Source organism: Strongylocentrotus purpuratus, unplaced genomic scaffold (genome assembly GCF_000002235.5).
Source record: "Strongylocentrotus purpuratus isolate Spur 01 unplaced genomic scaffold, Spur_5.0 spur5_scaffold_11, whole genome shotgun sequence".
NCBI classification, from domain to species: domain Eukaryota; kingdom Metazoa; phylum Echinodermata; class Echinoidea; order Camarodonta; family Strongylocentrotidae; genus Strongylocentrotus; species Strongylocentrotus purpuratus.
Window position 1 is genome coordinate 25,890,343 of NW_022145596.1, and position 25,134 is coordinate 25,915,476.

The 25,134-nt window shown below is 38.0% G+C and overlaps 1 protein-coding gene across 20 annotated transcripts in view; it reads left to right on the forward strand.

The window, feature by feature from the left end:
- The first annotated feature begins 2,859 nt into the window (after positions 1-2,859).
- LOC577224 (CREB-binding protein) overlaps positions 2,860-25,134 on the forward strand; it is a 51,909-nt gene continuing 29,634 nt past the window's right edge. For 2 of the 20 annotated variants that reach the window (XM_030981002.1, XM_030981001.1), the window contains exons 1-19: positions 2,860-3,395; positions 7,565-8,409; positions 9,536-10,075; positions 10,461-10,743; positions 11,012-11,125; positions 12,147-12,257; positions 12,467-13,145; positions 13,377-13,515; positions 13,847-14,102; positions 16,125-16,525; positions 16,839-16,949; positions 17,386-17,812; positions 18,274-18,392; positions 18,925-19,203; positions 21,469-21,557; positions 22,296-22,400; positions 23,103-23,186; positions 23,984-24,129; positions 24,754-24,907. In XM_030981002.1, coding sequence (XP_030836862.1) covers positions 3,308-3,395; positions 7,565-8,409; positions 9,536-10,075; positions 10,461-10,743; positions 11,012-11,125; positions 12,147-12,257; positions 12,467-13,145; positions 13,377-13,515; positions 13,847-14,102; positions 16,125-16,525; positions 16,839-16,949; positions 17,386-17,812; positions 18,274-18,392; positions 18,925-19,203; positions 21,469-21,557; positions 22,296-22,400; positions 23,103-23,186; positions 23,984-24,129; positions 24,754-24,907 — 4,970 coding nt within the window. In that variant the 5' untranslated portion in view covers positions 2,860-3,307. The remainder of the gene's footprint in view (positions 3,396-7,564; positions 8,410-9,535; positions 10,076-10,460; positions 10,744-11,011; positions 11,126-12,146; positions 12,258-12,466; positions 13,146-13,376; positions 13,516-13,846; positions 14,103-16,124; positions 16,526-16,838; positions 16,950-17,385; positions 17,813-18,273; positions 18,393-18,924; positions 19,204-21,468; positions 21,558-22,295; positions 22,401-23,102; positions 23,187-23,983; positions 24,130-24,753; positions 24,908-25,134) is intronic. The other 18 variants (XM_030980991.1, XM_030980993.1, XM_030980995.1 and 15 more) reach the window with 14 other exon arrangements.

Consider the following 25,134-nt stretch of genomic DNA (forward strand, 5'->3'; position numbering starts at 1 on the left):
CTCGTCCTCATCCTCCGTCCGTTTTTGTCTCCTCCTCGTTCCCCTTTGCTATTTCCTGCCTCCTCCTTCCCCGTCCTTACAGCGGCGTCGCCAGGGAGCCGCTGGGAAACACGGGGCACATGCATTCCCAATGCCTAACACCAGGCACGTAGCCACGGGGGGGGGGGGGGGGGGGGGGGGGGGGGGGCACGTGCCCCCCCCCCCCAAAAAAAAAAAAATCGGTTGAACTTTTTTAGACCCCTTTTTTTATTTTTACCTCGATCGATTACATACTAAACATCAAACTCTGACTACGTGCCTGCCTAACACACCACGCTTAAACAAAAACCAAAGAGTATAGTAACGAGCTCTCAATATACTACTATCCACTCGCTTCAAAATGCATAAACCCACTCAATCCATATGCTCTATCGCCATGAATTAAGACTATTTAGTGTCTCTTTTGACTCGGGCTCCACCGCAAATATTTCGTCGCCCCCTCCCCTACTTAAACTAGAGAAAGCAGAGAAAAGGATGCTTGGTCCATGAGGGGGGGGGGGGGGGGGGTGTACGCAGATAATAAACGTTACATTTTCGAAGCTATACATTTGTCAAAAAAAAATCTTTTCAAGAGCTTCTATGGAGGCCTATTCTATATCGCGCTGTTGATTTTTTTACAACTGTATACAAACTTCCTGTGTGCATAAATACGCACACACCAGTGTTGCATAAATAGATAAATGAATACAGATATAAATTATGGGGATATAACGTGTGTGCTGCATATTGTTACCCCTTCCACCACATTGGGGACCTGTCCACTCCTTCCACCACCTCCTCCTCTCCTACTTTTCTCTCGAACACCACTCGATTACAGTTTAGGGAGCCGCTCAAAATAGTGAAATGTAAATTATGTTACTGTGAACTTTTCTGAAGGTTAATATCAATGTCAAATTAAAATTATTATAAAACCTGAGCAAGGCCTGTTCGAGATAAGTGCATTGATAAGCAAGACATATACGATGTGAGCATACATTCTAGGCGTGATCTTTTTATTATCATACCACATATTTTCAGATAAACTGGATCTAACCCCTCCCACCCCCGTCCACCAGACCCATCTCAACCTTGCTCAAACAATAAACTCTTCACAAAAGATACTCCAGACCATTGACGTGCCTGATCAGGCAGCAACGATGGCGCGCATGTGCACGTGCGCTAAACATTTTGAATCGGATTTCGGGGAGTCCCCCACCTCCCAGCTTGGTTTACCCTCTCGGCGCAGGCTTCGCGAAAGTTGTTTTCTTTTTTGTTGCCAGTCACTTCTTTTATAGGATATATCGAAGTGCAGTGAATGAGTCTTGGTGACTTTCATAGTGTGATGCTATTCATTGACAGGAACAGCGAATAAATAGGTTGGAAATCCTATATAGGCCCAAAGGTTTTGACATTGTCGGATATCTTTGTAATTTTCCTCAAATAACGTTCACTTTAGGCCTTTCCGTGGTTTCGACTTGGATCCTTGATAATAATATTTGTACTGTGCATTGTTGTTTTATTTTAGGTATTATTTTACAATAACGCTAGGCAGAGCGTGGGCCCCTCACATTGAGGAAAGTATAATCTACTATCGTTTTTTTAATTCACACATTGTTTTCACAATTATTTTACATTCTTTAAAAGAAAAAAGAAGAAAAACTATAAGAAAGAGTTGAGGGAGGGAGGGAGAGAGAGAGAGAGAGATAGAGAGAGGGAGAGAGAGAAGAGAGACAGAGCCGACAGAGAGACAGCGAGACAGAGAGAGAGAGGGGGGGGGGGGCGGTCGGACTGGGAGGCACGTTTGCTATTGCATGTTCCCGGGGTGGGGGCTTGAGGTCAAACGACTATACAAAGAAAGAGAAAAAAGTGGGGAGGGGGGGGGGGGAAGAGAGAATGGGGATGTGAGAGAGGGCGGCGGCGGCGGCGGAGGAGGACCCTGATCAGTTCTATCGAACTAATTATAGGCCTATACTTGGTCTTATTATACTGAACGCAACACTAATTACAAAAATATAGGACAAACTTAGACTTTGTTATAAAGTAAAACAAACATTCTCTCTTGCCATTTTTGACTTCACATGCATCACCGAGTATCTTTTTTTCATGCCATTGAAGAGCCCCAAAAAGGCATTTGGACGATTATGCATAAACTAATCTAAATCATAATTATATTGGTCCTGCATTACAAGTCCCCAGAAGAGTTTGGTGATAATGATAATAATAATAATACTATGAGTATTTTACTCAGGGTAGCTAGCCTCTTTAGTATTAATACTGTTCTCCCCGAGGGTCCTACACTGTTCATATCACATCATTACTTGATATTGCATGCAAGTATATGTTTAAACAAATAATATATAATTATATATAGGCCCTATACGTGTATATAAACTATATCTCACTCTCTTTGATACACTTAAAAATTGCATTGATGGTTGGATCTAACCACTAAAACAAACATTTAAAAAACGTTATTTTATTGCTATCTTTCAATAAAAAGTTCGAACCGGTTTGTGTTTGTGCCGTCAACGTTTTTTTTTTTCTCTTACCGAAGATCATACACACACACACTGATATGATCGCGACAAGCGCGCTAAGACTACTGGGTATTTAAAGAATCTTACACTCCGTCCACTGAATTCGTCACCTGAATTACGAAACCGTCCGAAATATCCCGTTACTTACCGATTCATTTGCACATGTCAATCATAACGACGTCAGCTGAAGATCGACCAATCGCAAGCTAGATTCGACGCACTCTTCTGATATGCTAACGAGAAGAACGTGACTAAATTATCTTTCGGATTCGGATTTTTCCGGAAGCTTCCCTTGTTCGGTTTTCTGACAAGCGTAAAAAGGTTTTCATCAACAGCCGCCATTTTGTGAATGTCCTACCGGGCGAAAACAGCATTTTTTCTCGGATTTTTACGCCTCATATCGGAAACCTTTTTCCACTAGGTGATCTAAGGAGTTTAGCTAGGATTTTGATTTTCCATAGAAGTTGGTTAGACTGTCTGAAATTGTGGCATAATGTGACTGTGGGACTCGCAATTTGACGGAGTTTTGTCGGAGATCAAGCTTTGTACGCCCGCATCATACTGTGCAAAGATGTGCGCTGTAAAGATTCATCAGCAGAGACATGTCGATGCCCTGGTTGAACTCTGCGTCCAAGATGCGATTGTTATTAGCGAGTAGATGGGCCCATAGGAACATATTTTTAGAAGATTTGTTATAATTGAGCATCTAAATATAGGATTCGAACATCGAATTTCTACATTAATATTTCAGTATGGCGGACCAAATTGTCGACGGGCCGCCATCGAAAAGGCAAAAATTAGCGTCACCAGCGAACGCTTCCAACGAACGTGGTGAATCAGGTAAAATCAAAATTACAACATCCTGACCCCTCTCAGCAATTTCTTTGTTTTCGTTTGCCGTGTAGCATTAACAAAAAATCTTATTGCATTTTGATCGAGGGAGATATGTTATAGTAATCTGTTCATGAAATTCTGATGGTCAGATTTTTGCTATATTATCCATCTTCAGGAAAAAAAAAGATTGAGATTGTGTTGGAGTGAATACAAATTCAGAAGTTATGCAGTGAGTGGTGTTACAATGTAACGATCATGGCTTTCATGTTACACATTTCACTCTAGGCTGCATACCTTTTGATTGTGTATGTTGTTCAGGGCTGGGGACAGTTTTCTGAGCACAGTTTTATCTCTAAAATATTGTATTTTATCATTTTAGAATTCTGAGACCACTTTTCATCTCAGATTTTATCTTTCAGTTTTATTTTATCTCAATCTTTTTTTACTTTTCACATGCTCATTACATTTACAATCATGTCACATGTGCATGTTATACGCGGCTTTTAATTAAATATAGGTGATGTAAACTAAACCTAAAATGCGTTCATAATCACTCATTCCCCAAACCTTGGCTTTGTGGTTTGCTTGTGGACTCTTCTTTCTTCTCGAGGAAAGCACTTTGAAATCAGTCAAAAATTTAACAACAAATGTGTATTCGTTTCCTGAGTCAGGCTGAGTGTGAGTGCTTTGCTTACCGGTACCTTCCATGTGTTCCTTACGGTAAAGAGCTAACAAGCCTAACATGCCATTTACACTACAAAAGCGCTTGAGAGTTTGCAATATTGGTTCTGTCGCAAACACAAATTCATGTGGTGTACGCGAAAATGCGCAATGCCTGATTTCGCATTGCCAATTTTGATGTTACCTTGCAATAATAGTACTGATTAGTTTAGTGATCCAAGGGGCATGCACGTGGTTTGCTGAATTTAGTGAACTCCTTGCATGCGCTTTTTTACACTACTAACACCAAGCCCTGAGGCTAGTGTTTTCCAGTGAAGCCTCGGTCACAAATGCCACTACGAATTGCTACGAACGCCGTACGAACGATTTTCAGACAATGGAAATTCGGGAAGACTATGGAAAAACAAGGAGATTCGTACAAAATTATCGTTCGTACGAACCTTTGTGACCGTAGCTTGAATGGAAAACTCATGTTGAAGAGAGTTAACAATTTGCATTGAGTTTTACATGTAGGCCTACATGTAGGCTCTAATGAAGATTTTTACATCTGTTTTATAGGAGTTTGTTCCCAAAATCTTTGTTATCAAATGTGTTGATGTGCAGCCCTAGACTTTCTTGTCTCTGAATTTAATGACTAGTATTTCCTTAGTATTTTAGATGTAAATGTAATATATATGTGTTATTAAGTTAGCGGGCAGAGATCTATTGGACATGCATTGACTCTACACAGTTACTTGTCTATTAATGAATGGACACAATTGGACAGGTCCGAAAACTGAATCCCTCTGCATTTTTCATTTTTTAACTATTGATTTATTGCAGTTAAATATACATGTATTGTCAGAAAGAGACAGACTAAAATTGTTTCATACATGTACATGTAGCTAAGTCCACAAAGTACATGTACTTACCAGTGGAAATGGGAAAGATTTTAAATTTTACTGCAAAGGTTTTTTGTGGGTCTTTGGGCAGTGGATTTTATAGAAGCAGAAAAAAGTAAAAGTTTGAGCAAAAACCAATTAAAAATAGGAGATGTGAACATTTGAAGGTCTGCATAATCAAACACAACACAACTCTGTTATTAATGTATCTTGGGAGCAAGCCTTTCCTTAAGTCAAAACATCCCGGTCCTTAAATTTTTAGAGAACCTGGAGCCGTTTTTTCAGGACCAGGAGCCATTTCCAAAATTAATGAACAGACTGTTTCTTTTAAATTATCTGTTAACCATTACTTTTTATTTATTCATTAGTCTCTCAGTACACTATAAAGTACACACTGCACAGCAGTGGTAGCAGATTGAGATGTAAACAAACCACAGACAGAGACATAAACATTATAGGCAAATTCATACCAAAAACGTATTCACTAAATTGACTTCAAAACACATCAGACATCAGTCTGAACCACGTCAGGAGCAAATTTGAAGAAATTTTCTTTTTAGGTGCTGTAAAACCAAAGAAATAAGAGCAAAACTGACAAGATATTTGTACAAAAAATTATACATGTAAAATTGTCCACATTGTCAATTTTCATTCGACAGCTGATAGGTGACAAGCACGGGTGCGTAATGAGCATTCTCGAAACCAATATGTACCTCGCAAACACATCTTTCGCCGCACTCTCTGCGGAACACGGATGGTCTCAGTTGGGAAGCAGGTCGGCTGGCTGTTTGCCAAAGAGGCGATACTGCACCAGCGGCAGATCCGCAGTGCCCAAAATTACCGGGACTCTACAGGTTCATGGTGGGAAGCTGGCCGGCCAGCTTTTTGCCAAAACAATGCTACATGTAGATCAGCTGCTTGCAAAATGAAAGTAATAACAATACTTGTCAGTGTGAGAATTCCGAATTCTATTCAAGATTATATAAGAAATTAGACCAACAAATTGCAACAAACGAACCTCGGTAGATCTCTAATGACTAATACAAATGCTTGTTTATATCTCCATTTGACATTTTGTTTTCTCGATCCTTCGAGCCATTTGTTCATGTGGGAGTTAATGCAATCTACATGTTCATGTACTGCATGTATGACCTGACTTTCAACATGCAAGAAATTGGGAGCGCTCGCGGACCTCGTATTGAATTCGCTGCAAAAAAAATTGCAAAGATGATTTTAAAGCAATGAAGAATTTGCAGCTTATCATGAAAAGATTTTAGGATTCTAAGGTTTTTTTGTCAGACTTGTGAACATTTAGTGCCGGCCATGTGAAAGTTTCCGAAACAGAAAATGTTAATTCTTCCAGACCAGGCGCCAAGAATAAAAAAAGAGCGGCACCTGGTACTCATTTTTTCTGTCTTACCGGGAGCCAAAAGTAAGGGACCGTTGTGTAAAAAATTGCTCGGCGCAATCTTACGGAAAGGCTTGCTTGCGAGGTCCCCTCCCATTTGCCTTGTACTAAATTGCAAATATGCTTTTATACAACCCTGTATGAAACAAGTCTTTTCCGTCATCAAGAACTAAGAAAGTTCAAGTTTATGAAATTTTCTGTACAGAGCAAATCAGAGTCATAATGAGCTGCTTTGTATTACGTACTTACTGTTTGTACATTAATTAGCAGTTTTTTACCCTCTGTGTGTTTCTATTTTTTTTAAATGTACATGTACCAAATACATGTTCCATGTTTTAAAAATCTGTACAGTATGTTTATATTATAAACAAAAAAGCCAAAAATGGAACAATAATGTACACAAGTTCCTTTACAACCAAGCAAAATAGCCCCCCCCCCCCCCCCTCTCCACCTAAGATAAACCTGCGCCCTGTTTCATAAAACTTTTTATCAATAACAAATGTTAAATTCCTATGACAAATTTGCTCTCAGCCAATCAAATGCCATGATTTCAGTAGCTTATAACAGTTATCGTAACTTGTTATTGATGACAAATTTTATGAAACAGGGCCCAGATCTTTGTTTCCTGAGCTTCCCCTGTTGAGTTTGGAGATGATTTTTTGCTGTACAGTTTCTATAAACTTGTAAGAATCCATCTCCTCCAAGGGATTCTTTGCCCTAAGATTGGTAACAATTATTATGGTCCTTAACATATTTATTGGGTGTTAAGAAGAAATTACTTGGAATTATGTTGAATTAGCAAGATGATCGCTTCCATTGAGGGAGAATCTAAATGCTCATGCAGCTAGAAAATTGTTCAAACATTTGGGAGTACTACTGAAGTGTTTTTACAAGTACATGTACAGTACATGTGCATGTACCGGTATGCTTCATAAAGCGTGAAAGTGGGAAAAATGTAGCTAGAGATATTTCGTAAATGTACAATGGATGCAGTCATTTGTGCCTCTTCAGACATTTCTTCAGTCTGTTCAAGGTTTGTCTTGTCTGTAGAAAGTTGCTTTTTATTTTGGCTTCCGTTTAATACCAAAATGCATTGGGAAAAGTTATAAATGTTCAGTTTTTGTTGATTTCAGGCATGGGTGTTAGACATTTCCTTTTTTGTGTGCAAAATGACATTTCTCTATTTCTCTTTTCTTCTTTGACAGAATTGACCAAGCTTCTTGATATTGATGTTCCACCTCTGTCCGATGACCTTCATGTGATAAGCCACAGTACCAATGAGACTCCAGTGTCATTCTCATCAGCCAGTGTCAGTCTGTCCAGTATCGGAGGAGCGAGCGGTGGCAGTGCTTCAGTTACCGTTGCATCATCAATGCCAGTTGCAACTGACACACATAATGACCCCCTTAAAAAGAACACACAGCTAACCAAGTTGCTGCAGTCTCCTCCCCGCACGGGAGTGAGTGCACAAGTCAGTCAGCCTGGGAGCGTGATGGGAAAAGCTGTTGCAGTGTCATCGGGAATGCAGCAGAATCAACTGCAGGGTGGAGTCACCAACTCAAGCCTTGCCAACATCTCCCGTTCTTTTACCAATAGCCCTGTGCCAAATAGCATTGCAAAGCAGGCTGGAGGGCAAGGTTTAGCCCCTTCCCCAACTATGAACCAGACTGTTGGTGTAACTTCGGGAATCGCCAATGCACGGACAAATAACACTAGTGGAGCTAACACTATGGGTCAATTCAATCCCAGTACTGGGGCAATGCCCATAAACAGTATGGGTAATGCAAATGTTGCCTCAAACATGGGACCTGGTCATGGGATGATAGGCAATAGGCCGAATATGATGAACGGACCTTTTCAAGGTGGAGATGGAATGGCCATGGGCATGACCAATTCCATGGTTAGGAATAACAATCCTGTGGCCAATTCGATAGCACTGCAGCAAATGGCCAACAACAATGCAATGGGCAATAGTGCTGTGGTCAATGTAGGACAACCCAATATGATAAGCGGAATGGATCCAGCGATGGCGAAAGCAAGGGCTGCAAAGGTTAGTATTCAAAAAATAAAAATCAATTCAATGAGATGAATGTTTCAAGGAATTCTTTATTTCTGAGATCTTGAAATTTATTTCACCAGCTGTGAATGATCTAAATTGATAATGAAGTAGAATTGATTCTTCATTACATGCAGATGGCATGTAATTTATTATAATTGTATGAGTTATGGCACTTTTAATATGTAATCTCCATTTAACTGATATTGCTGATGTTTGGTGAAGGGTTTTATGTACACAGTGTGGCTTTTATCATCTTTGTAACCCTCTTCCCTTTCAATTATTTTATACTCGGGTCTAGCTGGATGTACATTGTACATGTGTAGGTGCATGTTGTTGTGTTTGAACATATGTCATTAGCCATATTTATTTCTGGGGTTGGCACAATTTTATGATGGGAATTTCAAATCGTTTCAATCTGTTTTCTGCAGGAATTGATCACAGGGCTCCTTCTTTTTCTTCATTATTATTACTAGTCATGTCCACACTATCTTTGTACTTCTTTGTTTGCCTAATATAAATTAATTTTTAAAGTTTGTTTACTGGGGATCGGACTTGAAAAACACATGTCTTGTGTGTTTGTGTGTGGCCTATCTCACCCGCTTCTATCTAGTCCTTGTAAGATTAGTGGTAAACATCACAGTCAGTGACTTTGCCCCTTTCATTCTTTGAAATGTGTCTTCATATACACTAACAATTTTTACAGTTGCTCTGGGTCCTTGGATAGTGGTTTCAAGCGCTGTGATAATTTTACTTTGTATCTGATAATATACAATTTGACTGAATCTCAACCACTTTTATTTGTTAGTGCAGTGATTTCTTGCTGTATGAGGAAATAAGAAATTGTTTTCTTGGAATTAGCTTCTTCTTTTTTTTATTCATACTTTCCATTTGGAAATTTTATTTTATCATCAACTTGTAACTTTTTAGGGGAATGTTGCATGATTTAATGGTTTTCAAGATTCTTTCAAAGCATAACCTTTGCTGAACAGAATTGTGTATTCTCTTATTAATCTTTGTAGTTTATTGCCATTGTCTTTAATCTTCTGTAAACTCCTTTACATCTTATTCTTGGTGGAAGTTGTAACTCTTGATTTAATGCTTGCTTGCTTGCCTGCAGGTGGGTGGTATGGCAAATGTACAGCACATGACCCAGTCAAACACCAACAACCCTTTCCATGGATTCTCCTCTTCCATGAACACTATGCCTACACCCACATCCAACATGAATGCATTATCCTCCTTCGTGCCCACCACGACCAGCACTTATGCATTAGGGAACATGGTGGATGGACTCAATATGCCTGGCAATATGAACATCAATCCCAACAACATGGGCTCACCTGCCGCAAATATGAACCCTAATATCGCTGGAGGTGCTCCAAACATGGTCAGGAATGTGATCACTAACTTGCCTGGAAATATGGGTGGGAACACGAACATGATGCACCCGAACATGATTGCTGGTGGCAATTTTAGGGGAAGTATGAATGTGCAAGGAACGTTACAGCGGGCCATATCATCAGGAAATGTGAACATTGCAGCAAACAATGCTGGGGCTAGTATTCAAGATGCAAATAGAAGTGACAATATTGCTGGGAATCATGGTGTTGGTGCTGTAAGCAATGTTAACATGAATGCTCAAGCTGGAGTGAATGTGGTAAGCTGCTTTGTTGCAATTGTAGCCTTCCTAACCTTCTCATAGTCTATACTTCGTCATATGCACTATCCTGCATGTTATACATTTTATACTTTGAATAGTATTTACACAATTAGAATTTCTTCTGTATACGACTCTCTTAGTACCTCAATTTTGGAATTTTTTTTCTCGCTCTACCTCTCTTTTTCAAAGTTGCATTTAATGATCAAATGGTGGTGGTAAACGTTTAATAAATATATTCACATGGGCTTTGTCTTGTTTTGAAATGTTTGACTTTTAGGTTTTAGGAAGAGTAAATTCTCAGATAAGAATGATCTGGGTTTTTTATTGGTCTGTGTTTGTTTTTGGTGGTTGTTGACATTTTATGTGTATTCCACATTTCTAGCAGCAACAGCAACAGCAGCAGCAACCAATCAGTGCTCAACAGTCACTTGCAGGAGTTGGCGTAGGTACAGCAGGAGCGGGTGGGTCCCAGGCTTCGGCAGCAGATCCGGGCAAGCGTAAACTCATTCAAAGGCAACTGGTACTACTCTTACATGCGCACAAGTGCCAAAGACGAGAAACTGCAGCAAATGGAGAGGTGAAGCCCTGCGCTCTCCCACACTGCCGAACCATGAAGAATGTTCTCAATCACATTACCAACTGCCAAGCTGGGAAGTCTTGCCAAGGTATGCAGAGCCTTGTCACTATTCTTTTATTGTAAAATTTCCATTGCATTTGATAAGAACAATTCAGGTTATGCAAAGTGTTCCATCTGCTTACAATCTGCTTTACTTAAACAGTGTATTTGTTGAATTTGTTTTTTGTTAGCATGTATAATATACTTTTCATCAAGTTTGAAAGTGAAGCATAATTGAAAAAGATTTTGGAATGTTATGAAACCATTCATCTACGCACATTTTTTGACACCGTTGTTGAATTGTTTGTCTTTTTCAGTGGCCCACTGTGCTTCATCAAGGCAGATTATTTCCCATTGGAAAAACTGCACAAGGAACGACTGTCCTGTGTGTCTCCCACTGAAGAATGCTTCAGATCGTAAACAGCAAAATTGTAAGTATACTTTCCAGGGAGGAGAGATGTTATCTTACAAAAGGAAAATCAATAGCATTTGTTGAGGGCTAGAAGGGCATCAACTCCCTGTTTTTGTACAATTAGTTCACATCCTTCTGGCTCTCAGCCGACAATATTGAGGGGTCAGTGACACTAAGACGTAACTCCATTTTGGCTATTTTGAGAAAAAGGGGTTTATGTGTCACTGAGCACTTGGGCCTTGAGGTGTTAAGTCTATGTTTCACTAGCCATTGACTTCAATAGGGTGTTGGGTGGAGTTAAGTCTTTCTGTTTCTTGGAAAGCCCACATTTTTCTGAACATTTTGATGTCAAATACTCATTTTAGCAAAATGTGGATTTACGTTTTTGTGTCACTGAATCTTTGATATGTAATATAGAACTTAAAGATTACTACCATTTTTCTGATGGCCTTTGGATTGATCAAAAGAACTAGAGTATGAGCCATGTAAAAGTATTTTGTGCTTAACCATATTGCAGTTTTCTATTGACAAAAGCAAAAGGTATCCAATATTAGATTAAACAACAAAAGAGAACTTATACAGTATGCTTGTGGTTGCACCAAGTGAGAGAGAGGGAGGATTGAGGAGTCCTGAAAAGAACTCTCAGTAATCTTTCTTGAGGGTGTGTAGTCTCAAAAGAGAACTTGTGGCTCGAGTCAAAATTAATTTTTACATACTCCTGTAAATTATTTAAAAGAATAGTGATGATAGAGTTTGTTTCAAAGTTCATGTTCCAATCTTGTCATTCAAGCTCTGTTATTTTTAAGCGGATCCTGGCAATAGTATTTTTATGTGCTCAAATATACTGTTAATGGCAGTTCATTTAATCTCCCCAATTACTTTGATTTAAAATGATTCATCATGAACCCCTTTTTTAGTCCATTGCATCATCACCAAGAGACCACATAAACTCTTCTGATACTGCAGTTGCAAGGTGATAGAGCTCTACAAGTAATAATATTTTCCTTTCATTTCTCACATTGTTACTTTTACTCCCACAGCTACAGCAAGTCAATTTCTGCAGAATCTTGCACCGGTCTCTGTTGATCACAACTCTATGGCACGTGCATTTGAAAGTCTTGGTATCCCCATCAAAACTCCAAGAATGTCAGGTAATTTATGTTTATGCTAATAGCCTGTGCAACAGTGTATGGTGGTTAAATGAAAGACTAGGACTTCGTGATGAAAAGAGGACATGTAGTTTTCTCAGTTTTGCAAACACTTAAATGGTCAGTTTGGATATATGGTCTTCAATGTGGATTATATTTGGTGTTTGATTAAACATTGAAATATCACTACACATCTTTTCTTTGATTTTTAGGGGAATCTGGAGGTAATCTGCTGAACCAGCAGACTATTCCGCAAGCATCAGGCACGCCAGGAAATCTTCCACGTCCTGTCTTGAATCAGCCTCTTACTAGTGCAGGATTAGAACAACAGCAACAACAACAACAACAACAGCAGCAACAACAACAGCAGCAACAGCAACAGCAGTTGCCAACACAGCAGCAGCAGCAGCAGCAACAAGGACAGCAGCAGGTACCCCCACAGGTAGCACAGCAGGTTGTACAGCAGCAGCAGCAAGGGCAAGCTCAGCAGCCTCAACCAACCACACAGCCTGGTCAGGCACAGCAGCAGCGGCCACCGCAGCAGCAGTCATCACAACAGACTGCACTCTCTACAAACAGCAATGTGCCGCCAGCCAGCAGTTTCCAAGGCATGAACTCGCTGAGCAACACCCTGACCAATGCAGGACCTGCCAACACAATGTGTGTGCCAAGCAGCATTGCTGCAGCAGCTGTATCAACCTTAGCAGCCATGGATTCCAATGCAACCTTCTCTTCAAGTTTGAACACCTCCAACATCATCAAGAGCATCAGGAGTCAGGAGATCAACGTGTCTTCTGCGTCTGGGCTCCCAGCTGCAATACAATCCCAAGCCAACCAGCCATGGCATGCATTCGTCACTCAGGATCTCAGGGCCCACCTTGTCCATAAATTGTAAGCATACTTTTTAGGGATTGTAGGTTTTTGTCACTGAATTTCATCGTCATTTGAGGCTTAATATTCTCTTGTTCTATTAAATGTATGATTATCATGAAACAACTTATATTTATCATTTCAAATTGTTATGTCCTTTTTTTTTTAATCTATCAATTTTCCTTGTTTCTATCATGATGTGGATAAAGTTGTAAAGAAGAATTTCCCAAGAAATGATGCTTAGAATAGTAGTTCTCGTTTCCTGTTTTTCAGGGTGCAAGCAATATTTCCCTCCCCTGATCAAGCAGCCTTGCGGGACAAGCGCATGGGAAACCTGGTTGCTTATGCCCGCAAAGTGGAGAAAGACATGTACGAACAAGCAGGCAGTCGGGTAAGTTGACTTGAAGCTTTCTTCTTCTGAGATATAGTGAGGTTGTTGTTTGAAAAGGTAGCAGCATTCCTTTCAAATGTGAAATATTATTCAAGATTTTATTTATGTTTTCCCAAAATTTCACAATGACTTTGTTTGTTTTCTAGGACACATTACTGAGAAATGAATTACTTGTATATCAGAATATTGAAAAGTACTTAAAAGCTGATTTAAATTGAAGAATGATGAAATTTCTGTTAAAGTTCTAATTTTGTCATCGGTGTGGAGCGATTGAACCTTTAATAAACTACTTCCTCTATTTTCATCCTCCTTCCATTTTGAAATGCAACAGGAGGAGTATTACCATCTCCTGGCTGAGAAGATCTACAAGATCCAGAAGGAACTGGAGGAGAAGCGGCAGAAGAGGGTAGCTGAGCAGCACGGCAATCGCTTACCTGGCACCGTGGGTCCAGGAGGCCAGTTGATACCGGGTCAGCTTCCGGGTCAGGGAGCCAGCCGGGGTGGCCTCACTGGTCTTTCACAGAGTGAGTACATCTCTACTGTGCTGCAAGATTTGAGTGGAGTGACTCCAAATGGCCCCAAACGTGGTGAGAATATTACTTGTCCCTTTGGGGAACATTTTCTTTCTGTATTTTGCATGTGGATAGTTCTATTCGTTTTCTGGCATGTCCTAACCTAAAAATACCAGATAGGTTGACTAAATTGTTTTGCATGGGGATGCAAACAACTTCATTGTTTTGTTGGAAATTGTGCTTTATTCGTAGTTATTTAAATTTCAGTTTTTCTCCCCATTTGCGTATTCCTAACATGTAATTTTATGAATGCAACTCCTACACCACCCACTCTCATCAAGTTTTTTTATCTTCCTCATTAGTGCCTACACCTTTACGGTTACAGTAATTAAATTTGCTATTTATCCCTGGCCGCCATCTTTTGCACTCAGAATATTGCTACAAAAATTTGTATTTGCTCATTTTTTGTCATTCCAATTTTGTATTTACCATGTTTATATTGTTTCATTGTTATATTTTTTGAAAGTGCCGAATAAATAATACAATACAATACAATACTCATTAATTGTACTTTATTAATTTACTCATTGGAAAAAAAATAATTGCATACTAAAAGTGTATTGGATTAACAAACTGCTTTCAGTACAAACTCAAACAAGGGAATATTAAAATTGCAAAGATCATTTAACTTTGCAAGAATGTGAAAGTGGTTGGATGGTGCAGGGAGTAATAGGAATGAATTCATAGGAATAAATTATAATGAAGCAGTTCCTAACTAATTGGAGAGCAATATCAGAGTTGTGTATAGAATTCCTGTTAATGAACATATTTCATTACAATCCATCTCTAGTGCAATGAAATAGTCTTTATGTTTATTGTTTTATAATCCTGCATGTTTTTTTTTGTTCATTTGGTAAATTACCTTTCAATCATATGCTTCTATTAGTTTTTTTTCAGTGTTCTGTTTCTGGTATTTGTTTCCAAGTGCCCTGCTTTGTTTCTGGCTTTCTTGTACAGAGCATATACGGTTCCACTGTCTCTTTGACTTTATTTCAAGCTTTTAAAGTAAAACTAATTGGATTGAAAGCTAAAGAAAAAGCCAATTAAAAGATGATATGTGATATCTGGTTTGAAGAATCATTCCAGCATTTTTTTTTTATTTATTTTTTTTTTTTAGGGGGGGGGGCAGAGGTGAAATGCACATGTATGTTCAATACAAGAAAGGCATGAAAACTGTTTTAGTATATAATGTGACAAAATTTAGTACATATTTCTAACCCTGCTTCTTATTACTAACGCTGTAGTTTATTTTGAGATGCTCCATAATGGAATTTAGTGAGTAAGTTTGAATATATTGACTAATTTTGTTTGACAAAACAGAATGAAATCTTGATTCTTAAAATATTTTATAACCTGAATTCTAATCCAGGTAAGTATATGATTATTATGGTATATATTCACTTGAAGTAGTGCACAGATATGTATATTGGATAAATATGTGACAAACCACTCATTACTTCCATTTCAATTTAATTTGATGTCTTTTAATGAATATGACTTTTAGGATGATTATGTCTGTGCATCAGAGCACCCCAGTCAAAATGTAATTTGTGTATGTGTGTGTAGCTATGGGCACTGCTGTGTGTTCATACAATTCAAATCTGATCAATAACCTCATCAGATACTTAAAGATTAAAGGCCATTCTCTTTTTCTTAATCTTAATAGTTTTTACATATTTTTTCTGTGTTTAGATTAGTATGTTTGAAAAGGAATTCCTGATGATAGATGTACACCTGTAAATTGTTTTAGAATACCTGTTATGATTTTTGTGTGACCTTTCGTTGCTTCCATTCTCTTGTGTGTCATATCTGGATTTGAAATGACATTGTTTTAATATACGGTAGCAATTCCAATGTTGGTTATCTGATTTTCTTCCTTGGGATGGAATGGGGGATGTGGGAAGGGTAAATTGTTCTATTTCTTGAATGTTGAGAGACCTTAATTGAGATATTGAAAATGAGAATGTTTTATATTCCTTTGAAAAGGTAATAAAAAATTAATATAATCAAATGAAATCTTTTTATTGTCATATCTAGATCTTACAATGAATTCCACTGTACCTGAGCAGTTTGTAAATATGGCGAATAGTATTGTACAAGTGCCAACTACTGTCAACACTCAGCAAAAACCTGGCCAACAATCAACGATGCAGGTACCACTGCACCCTGGCCAGCAGCCACAGCAACCACCACAACAACAACAGCAGCAGCAACTTGCCAACCAACAACAACAGCAGCAGCCACAACCCAACCAGAATCCGTTCCGGAACTTCCCTCCCATCCCGGTTACATCGCAGTCCATGGCAAACGCTGTAGGCAAGGCCCCTGCCAGTGTGGGCATGGCAAAGCCGCAAAGTGTTGGTGCCATATCGTCCCAGGCACAGCAACCCACCCAGCAGCAACAAATTGCAACTCAGAACAACACGTCACCTCTTGCTGTAAGTCCCTTTCTTTGCAACCGATCTATCTGATTAGATTTAAGGTCCTAGGAACATTTAATTTGAGATATGTCAATTGGGTTTTCTAAAAAAAAATTGCACAGAAAAATCACTACCTAATTGTGTAAAAGAGGTACCTGTATGCACACAAAGGTTGCTTGTGGCTTGGGATATTAGTTGGTCAAAAGATCTTGTTAACTAAATTTTAGTTGTTCTTTTATGTGCATCTCATATTTGTAGTTGTAGATAACCCCCCTTTTATGGTGACATTTATCTTCCATTTACGTTTTTTGTTTGTTTTTGTTTCTCACAGTCTTCATTGCCATCAGTTAGTTCTGTGTCTTCAAGTCAGCCAACTCCGCAGGCAAGCCTATCTGGTCCACTCTCAAACCATACTGATCATGGTGAAGACGTGAAGCCTCAGGTACAGTCAGCATCTTAAATTTTGTGTTGATAAATTATAAAAAAATTATTAAAAATAAAAAATAGTATTTGTGCTCTCTTTGTCCAAAGACACATAAATAAAACTCTTAAATTGGCATGCATACATGTATATGCGCTTTATTATTTGCTTTCAGAAAAATAACATCTGAATTGTAAAAAATCACATGTCGATATGCACTGATATGCATACAAATTCATGAAAGGCAGGCATGTCTAATACAATTTCATCCATTTTTTGATGTATTCTTTGTATTTTCTTGTTCAAATAGTCATTGCTTGTTAATTTCAGGAAAATCTTTGATGGCTTCAGAGTTAGACGTAGATTTCAATATATATATATTCAAACTATATACAGGCTTACATTTATCAATGTATGTGTTTCACTGATGATTAATTTTTTTTAATTGTTCTTTTAGATGGGAGGAAAACAACTTCCCAGCAATAACCCAGCATCGGTGGCAGAGAAGATCATCAAGCAAGAGCCCCCGGAGACACCCGGATTAAAGAGTAAACCGTCCATGGGTAAGGGTTATATCAAGCAAGAATCATCATCCACATCAGCCCCTGGGAAACCCTGTAGCTACGGTGACAAACCCAGCAATGCTAGTATCAAGTCTGAGCCATTCATCAAGTCAGAGCCGATGGAACACGATGGCAACGGCAAGCACGAGGTCTCTGCAACCAAGATGACCTTCTCCAAAACACCCAAAGCAAGCAACAGTACAACCACAAGTAATGGTTCATCACTTAACAGTACAAGGGCCACCACGTCCGGCAACAAGGATGGTGCTATGTCAACGCAAATGGTTAAGAATGAATCCAAGAAACCAAAGGCAATGAAGAGTAAGTCATCTTACTGTCTTTTCCTGTGATTGGCATTATATGTTTTAATATACTGCACTTACAGGAGTGATTTATGTATAATTGTTGGCAGCGATAAAACAAAATTAAAATTCTCCTTCGGACTTCTAAAGAAGTTTATGTAGAAAAGTTTTTTTTTCTATTTTACCATTTTACGAGAGCTCTTTTGGAGTTTACCAGAGTTGTATCGTTCTTTCCATTCTCTTGGTATTTGTATTATGAAATGAAGGATTTTAGAAATCTATTTTATTTCATTGTCCATCGACCCTTTTAATGCAATAGCCATTGCTTTCTAATGTGTTTTGATCACAATGATATCATTTTAATGAGAGATCAGTAAGTTCAACCAGAGCTCATAATACAGTGTATGGCCGATGTTCTACAGTTGCCTCTATTCTAAGTTATGTGTTTGTAACAAATATGAATAAATTCTCTCTTTACAGCATTTAAACCTGATGAATTGAGGCAGGCCCTCATGCCAACTCTTGAGAAGTTATATCGCCAAAACCCAGAATCGTTACCCTTCCAACAGCCAGTAGATCCTCACAAGCTGCAGATTCCGGTAAGTATTGGCCCCTTTTCATGACACTCTATTCTCCAATGGTGTCCACATATCAATGGTTGTAATTCACTAGTAATACACACAGATGAAGGAAGGGGTGGTATGTCTTACCGTACAAGAATATGAGATGAGTTGATACGTAATTTCTGTTGAAAAGATAACAATTTATGGTATTCAAACCATTCAGAAAGCTGAACATGGAAGCGTCAGGTGCCATTACTGGGGTCATCGAGAATGCTAAATAAACGGCAAATATTCTCACTTTGGTTGATTGATGGCCAAACACCTGTCGTGATTACATAAGACAGTGAATCACCTCTTGTTATGCTCTTGGCTGCCCGCCCCCCCCCCCCAGCTATAGTAGATAAAAAATGGGAGTCCAATTGGTCCATATAGAAATGAAGGCTGTATGACACATGATCCTGCAACAATTGCTCAAACTCAAGACTATGAAATAAGCTAGCATTGATAATATTACCAAACAGCTTCTTTTTATCGGAAATCTATATGTATGTGTGTGCATATTTTTAAGTTGGGTAATTGCATGCGGCAAAACAAATCCCACTTACAGGATTACTTCGACATCGTGAAGACGCCAATGGACCTGCAGACCATCAAGAACAAGCTGGACACAGGCCAGTACATTGACCCGTGGCAGTTTGTAGATGATGTGTGGCTCATGTTTGACAATGCGTGGCTCTACAACCGCAAGACTTCAAGGGTCTACAAGTACTGTACCAAACTGGCCGAAGTCTTTGAGCAGGAGATTGATCCAGTCATGCAGGAGCTGGGCTACTGCTGTGGTAGAAAGGTAATGTTGTCTGCCAGTCCAAATCACTTTTGGACTTTTACATAAAAGCCTCCTTTTTTTAGTAGAAGATCGCTTGTTTGTAAAGACAATTTTTTGTGTCCCACTAGCAATGTTTTATGCCTCCACAACGAAGAAGTTGGAGGCATTATGTTTTTATGGTTGTCCGTCCATACTTTCCGTTCTCGTGATCACGTTATCTCAAGAACCGATTGATGGATTCTCTCCAAACTTGGGTCATATATGTATCTTGCAGAGATTTTTGGGGTCGAAGGTCATGGGGCTCATTATGAATGCAAAAATAGCTTGCGATGGCATTATCATTAGAACCGATGGACGGATTACCATCAACCTCAGGACATGTAGGTATCTTGCAGAGCCAATGAACGGATTAGATTTTAGGGTCATGCAGAGCTGCCAACCATTCCGTTTTTGCCAGAATTACTCCATTTTTTTCATCCAAATTACGGTATTACGTTTTTTCTTCATAAAATACTTTTCTTTTTTTTTTTTACATAACACATTTCAAACAACTGCTCTAAAATGGTGATTTGATCACAAATTCAATAGAAACTAATTTTAAAACATACTTGAAGAGAAAAATATTTTCAAAAAGAATGAAATGCCGATAATACCAAAATAACCAAAACAAAAAAAACTGCTTGTATGGAAAAAAACAGCACGAGGAATGAACATTTCTGCATTGGAAGTGTGTCGCGCGTGGTTGTAAGTCTCGTTTTTATGAATTCCTTTTTTTGCCATCATGATTCCCTTTTTTGGTCGCACAAGGTTGGCAGCTCTGGTCATGAGGTCAAAGATTAAAAGGTCATACATGGAAATTATAAGGAATAGCTTGTAATCACGATATTCTGAGAACCTGATAATGGATTTTAAAAACTTGAATTTTAAAATTGCTTCTGTTCTGGTTTTATTATTATTATTATTATTCATTATAGTACAATCAGTTGCGAAGCTTGGCATTATGGGGCCCTGGTTTGATACTACTTGATAGACTTCATTCTGTCAGTGCTATCCCATCTACAGTTGATTATTTTATTTCCTTGGTCACATGATATGGCTTTTTTTATGCCTCCGTTACGAAGTAGCCGGAGGCATTATGTTTTCGGGTTGTCCGTCCGTCCGTCCGTCCGTCCGTCCGTCCGTACGTCTGTACGTACGTCTGTACGTACGTCCCGTTCTCGTGATCACGTTATCTGAAGAACGGATCGATGGATTCCTACCAAACTTTGGTCATATATGTATCTAGCAAAGTCGATGAACTGATTAGATTTTGGGGTCACGAGGTCAAAGGTCAAAGGTCACAGGGCTCATTATGTATGCAAAAACAGCTCGTGATCGCGTTATCTGAAGAACCGATTGATAGATTCCTGCCAAACTTTGGTCATGTATGTATCTTGTAGAGTCGATGAACTGATTAGATTTTGGGGTCACGAGGTCAAAGGTCAAAGGTCACAGGGCTCATTATGTATGCAAAACGGCTCGTGATCGCGTTATCTGAAGAACCGATAGATGGATTCCTGCCAAACTTTGGTCATGTATGTATCTTGCAGAGCCAATGAACTGATTAGATTTTGGGGTCACGAGGTCAAAGGTCACAGGGCTCATTATGTATGCAAAAACAGCTTGTGATCGCATTATCTCAAGAACCGATTGATGGATTCCTGCCAAACTTAGGTCATGTATGTTACTTGCAGAGCCGATGAACTTATTAGATTTTGGGTAACGAGGTCAAAGGTCAAAGGTCACAGCGCCCATTATGTATGCAAAAACAGCTTGTGATCGCGTTATCATTAGAACAGATTGATGGATTCCTGCCAAACTTAGATCATTTATGTATCTTGCAGAGCCAATGAACTGTGTAGATTCTTGGTTCATAAGGTCCAAGGTCATGGGCTCATTATGTATGCAAAAATAGCTTGTGAACGCATTCTCATTAGAACTGACAGATGGATTACTATTTAACTCTGGATATCTTGCAGAGCCAATGAGCTGAGTAGATATTAGGATCATGTCAAAGTTCAAAGGGTCACATATGTATATGAGAAATTGTTTGTAATCACGATATTCTGAGAACCTCTTAATAGATTACAATTGAACTTGAATTTGAAAAATTTCTTCTGTTTTGGTTTGTAAAATTGCTCTATGACGGAGGCATCATTTTCGACTGCGCGCAGTCGAATTCCATCTAGTTTTCTCTTTGCTCACCTATATCATGCTGACTTCATTATGTTTTGGGTTTTTCCACAGCATGTGTTCCATCCTCAAGTGTTATGTTGTTATGGAAAACAGCTATGTACTATTCCAAGAGATGCCCATTACTGGACATACCAGAACAGGTAAGGATAATATCAAGTTAGAATGTTGTTTTTTTGAGCTGTGTCGTCTTGGAATTTAGGTCCGAGAGGGTGGGCTGTAAATGAAACAATTCCATTTAGATTTTATATGATTTGACTAAATGGCTAAACATTGTGAGTTGTGTTAATTAATATTAGCAATTACATGTTTACATTTACTGGTGTTTCTCAAATGATTTGTGCTTGTAGATATAATCACCAATATAATTTCAAGGGAAGGGTTTGGTGTCTGAAAAAAAATGCAAGGAAAACTTATTCTGTAATTTACTATGTGTAATGAAATAGTTCTTTACACCGCATATTTTATGGGCTGTATAATGCTGTAAAAGCATCTGATGATATTAAACATATGTACATGTAGTTAGACTATTAGAATACATAAAATTGTAATATAACCGGTTCTGTCATCTCTACCTAGTCATCTCACTCTCTCTTTTCTCTCTTTCTACTGTTCATTTTCCTTGTCTTTTTAAAAAGTCAAGCTTAGTTGTGATATTTCATGATAGGTTTGTTTCAATATTCCTTCAGTTTATCAAATTCCTTTCACTCTAGCTGTTTTTCTCTCTCTAATACTGCAATCCAAGCACATATTGCTAACATTCATCTCATACATCACTAACATCTCACACATCTTACTCCATCCATCTTTCATGTCCTACTGCTATCCCTATTGTGTCTTTGTGTCGGTGTACTCGGTCTAACATAACTTCAATTTGACAGAAGTGTTGGCCTTGTTTCCAACAGGTATCATTTCTGTGAGAAGTGCTTCAATGACATCCAGGGTGAGACAGTCGTCCTGGGAGAGGACCCTACCCAGTCACAAACGTAAGCATCTTTGGAAAAACTTTCTCATAAACGTACTATCAATGTAAAGAGAGATTTTAATGTTGAAAATAGAAGTATTGCCCTCTAATAGAATGCTGCAAACCGTAACAATTTCAACATTTCAAGTTTGACTTATTTATATATTATGTATTGTATTGTTTTTAATCAATTATTATTATTACTATTGTGAATTTTAATAGATTTTAAAAATGTAAATGATACATAGTGAACGATTTTAAATAGCTAGACAGTAATGTTAAGTATTACCAATGCTGTTTGAATGATTGTAACAAATGAAATATGATTTTTATGTAATGGAGCTAATTTATATGTAAACTGCACAATTCAGCATTTTGGCTTTAAATTTTTTTTATAATAATTGAATTGAACTCCCTCCTTCAGCAGTCACTACTACTGCAGAGTGTATTATCTATGTAGTGAAAAGTATGGTCTCGTGACATTTCGATATATATTATAATAAGATAATTTAACTCTGTATTATTTGTATTTGTATCAGAATTACGATGTACACAATCAGCAGATAGTTCATAGTAGAGTCTTATTATATAGAAATGTTGTTACTGGAATTCAGTATTATTGAAATTTTGCTTGCAACAATATTTATGTTAGCTATTCATGTCATTTCATGTTTTATGATATATGCATCAATATAAATCAACTATTTGTTTACCTTTACAAAAGGCCTTATTTTCCTTCTCAACAATCCAGGACGATAGAAAAGAAGACATTTTGCAGGAAGAAGAATGATATTCTTGAACCTGAACCGTAAGTATTTACCTTTCTTTATTTTAAAGCAAGGTGTACTTGGAGTGAGTGTCATAGCAAAGATCCAGCACACATTTGTACATGAATGAAGTTTTAATCCTAAAAAAGCCTTGAATGTCTTTTACATGGAATTACAGTCTAAATATCTGACATAGATTGTGAGAGTAATGGAGTGCAAAAATAGAATATTATGGTAGCCTATCATCTCAGCCATCATTATCATTGTTGGTTTTAGCTCTTGGGGAGAAAGAAATTTTACAGCCATTTGGAATCATGAATGTGATGACAGTTAGCTACTAAAATCAAAACCTACTATTTCGAAAGCTTGTAGAACATGTTACCCCGCCATCCAAATTAATATTTTCCAAACCAGATGTGAGGTTGTCTTTTGAACTGTAAACAGAAGTAGAGTATGAAGACCAACTTGTTTATTTAGCTCAATCTAAGTATTAAGGGAATACATCTTAACAATTTCAAGACCACACCTCTAATACTAAATACTTATCTTTTTTATTCCCTTTTTTCCTCTTCCAAGTATATCTTATTATTACTTATGCTCTGCGCCTGGTGCAATGAACTGTCAAGCCTTATTGGCTTTTATAGATGCACCATTTTCCGTTTGTACTATGGTTTATACTTTCATATTTCTTTATATTTTGAATGCTGTTATGTCAACTTATATTTAATTTTGATATTGTTATCTGTTATGAAATTCCATATTTTTATCTTTGTATATATTGTCATGATGATGATGATGGAAATAAATGTCAATTCAAATTCAAATTCAAAATTTTCAGGATGTACAACTGCCTTGAGTGTGGTCGTAAGTTACATCAAATCTGCGTTCTTCATGTGGATGTGATCTGGACCGACGGCTTCATCTGTGATGGATGTCGGAAACAGAAGAATATCAAGAAGAAAGAGAACAAGTTCACGGCGAAGAGTAAGTGGCCAACAATTAACCAGTTCGTATCTATATTCTCAACATGAACAAATGAGTTTAGTTGGACTTCATTTGTTTTTTTTTTAAAGAGTTCAAATTGGATATGTTTTGTGTAAGATATGAAATCATTATTTATATACTTGTTAGTGTTCCTTTTATATTTATAGACTGAAGTAGTCTTTTTCAAAAAGTATTAATGTCAAAGATCCATCTCGTTGAGAGCAGTTATCCCAAAACATCCAGTATAACCCATCCATGCTTCCAAAATCATTTGAGAAGTATTGTGAAGTAACAGAATTGCAAACTGATTGATTCATCTTATTTTATCTCATAAAAGAGGTTTCTGTACTGCAGTATAATAATAGGAAATGAAAAAACTTGTTGATACAGTTCACTCATCACAGGGCATACTTGCCCCAGGGACGTTTGTGAGATATCAGAGACACCATACCTGATGAAATGAATTGAAACTGGAATAGTAGAAACTTCTGATTACGGAAGTTCTTTCTAAATTGTCTTTAGTAAATGTGAGTCCTATTGTGACAATTCTTAGATATGTTTGTAACCAGAGCTGAAGTAACCATTGCTCCTTTAACTCCTGATGATAAATTTGTCTTCTTGCAGAACTGCAACCTTCCAAGCTAGGAACTCACCTTGAGAACAGGGTCAACAAGTTTCTCAGAGACCGCAACGCCGGTGCTGGTGAAGTGGTCATCAGGGTCATGTCCTGTACAGAGAAGATCGTCGAGATCAAGTCAGGCATGAAGTCGAGATATTTGTACGTATAATTCAGATTTTTTTTTTCTCAAAAAAAAGACAGATAGGTACTGACTTGAACAAATTTAGTCACTATCTATATCTTTAACAATTTTTTTTAGTGTGTGTACATCAAATCCAAACTTTGTCATGATGTATATTTGCTAGAGAGCTGCAAAAAGTAGGTGTATTGATGAAAAGTATCATATGGCAGGGATCCTATTAAAAGCCAGGTGCTAGGTAATTTAC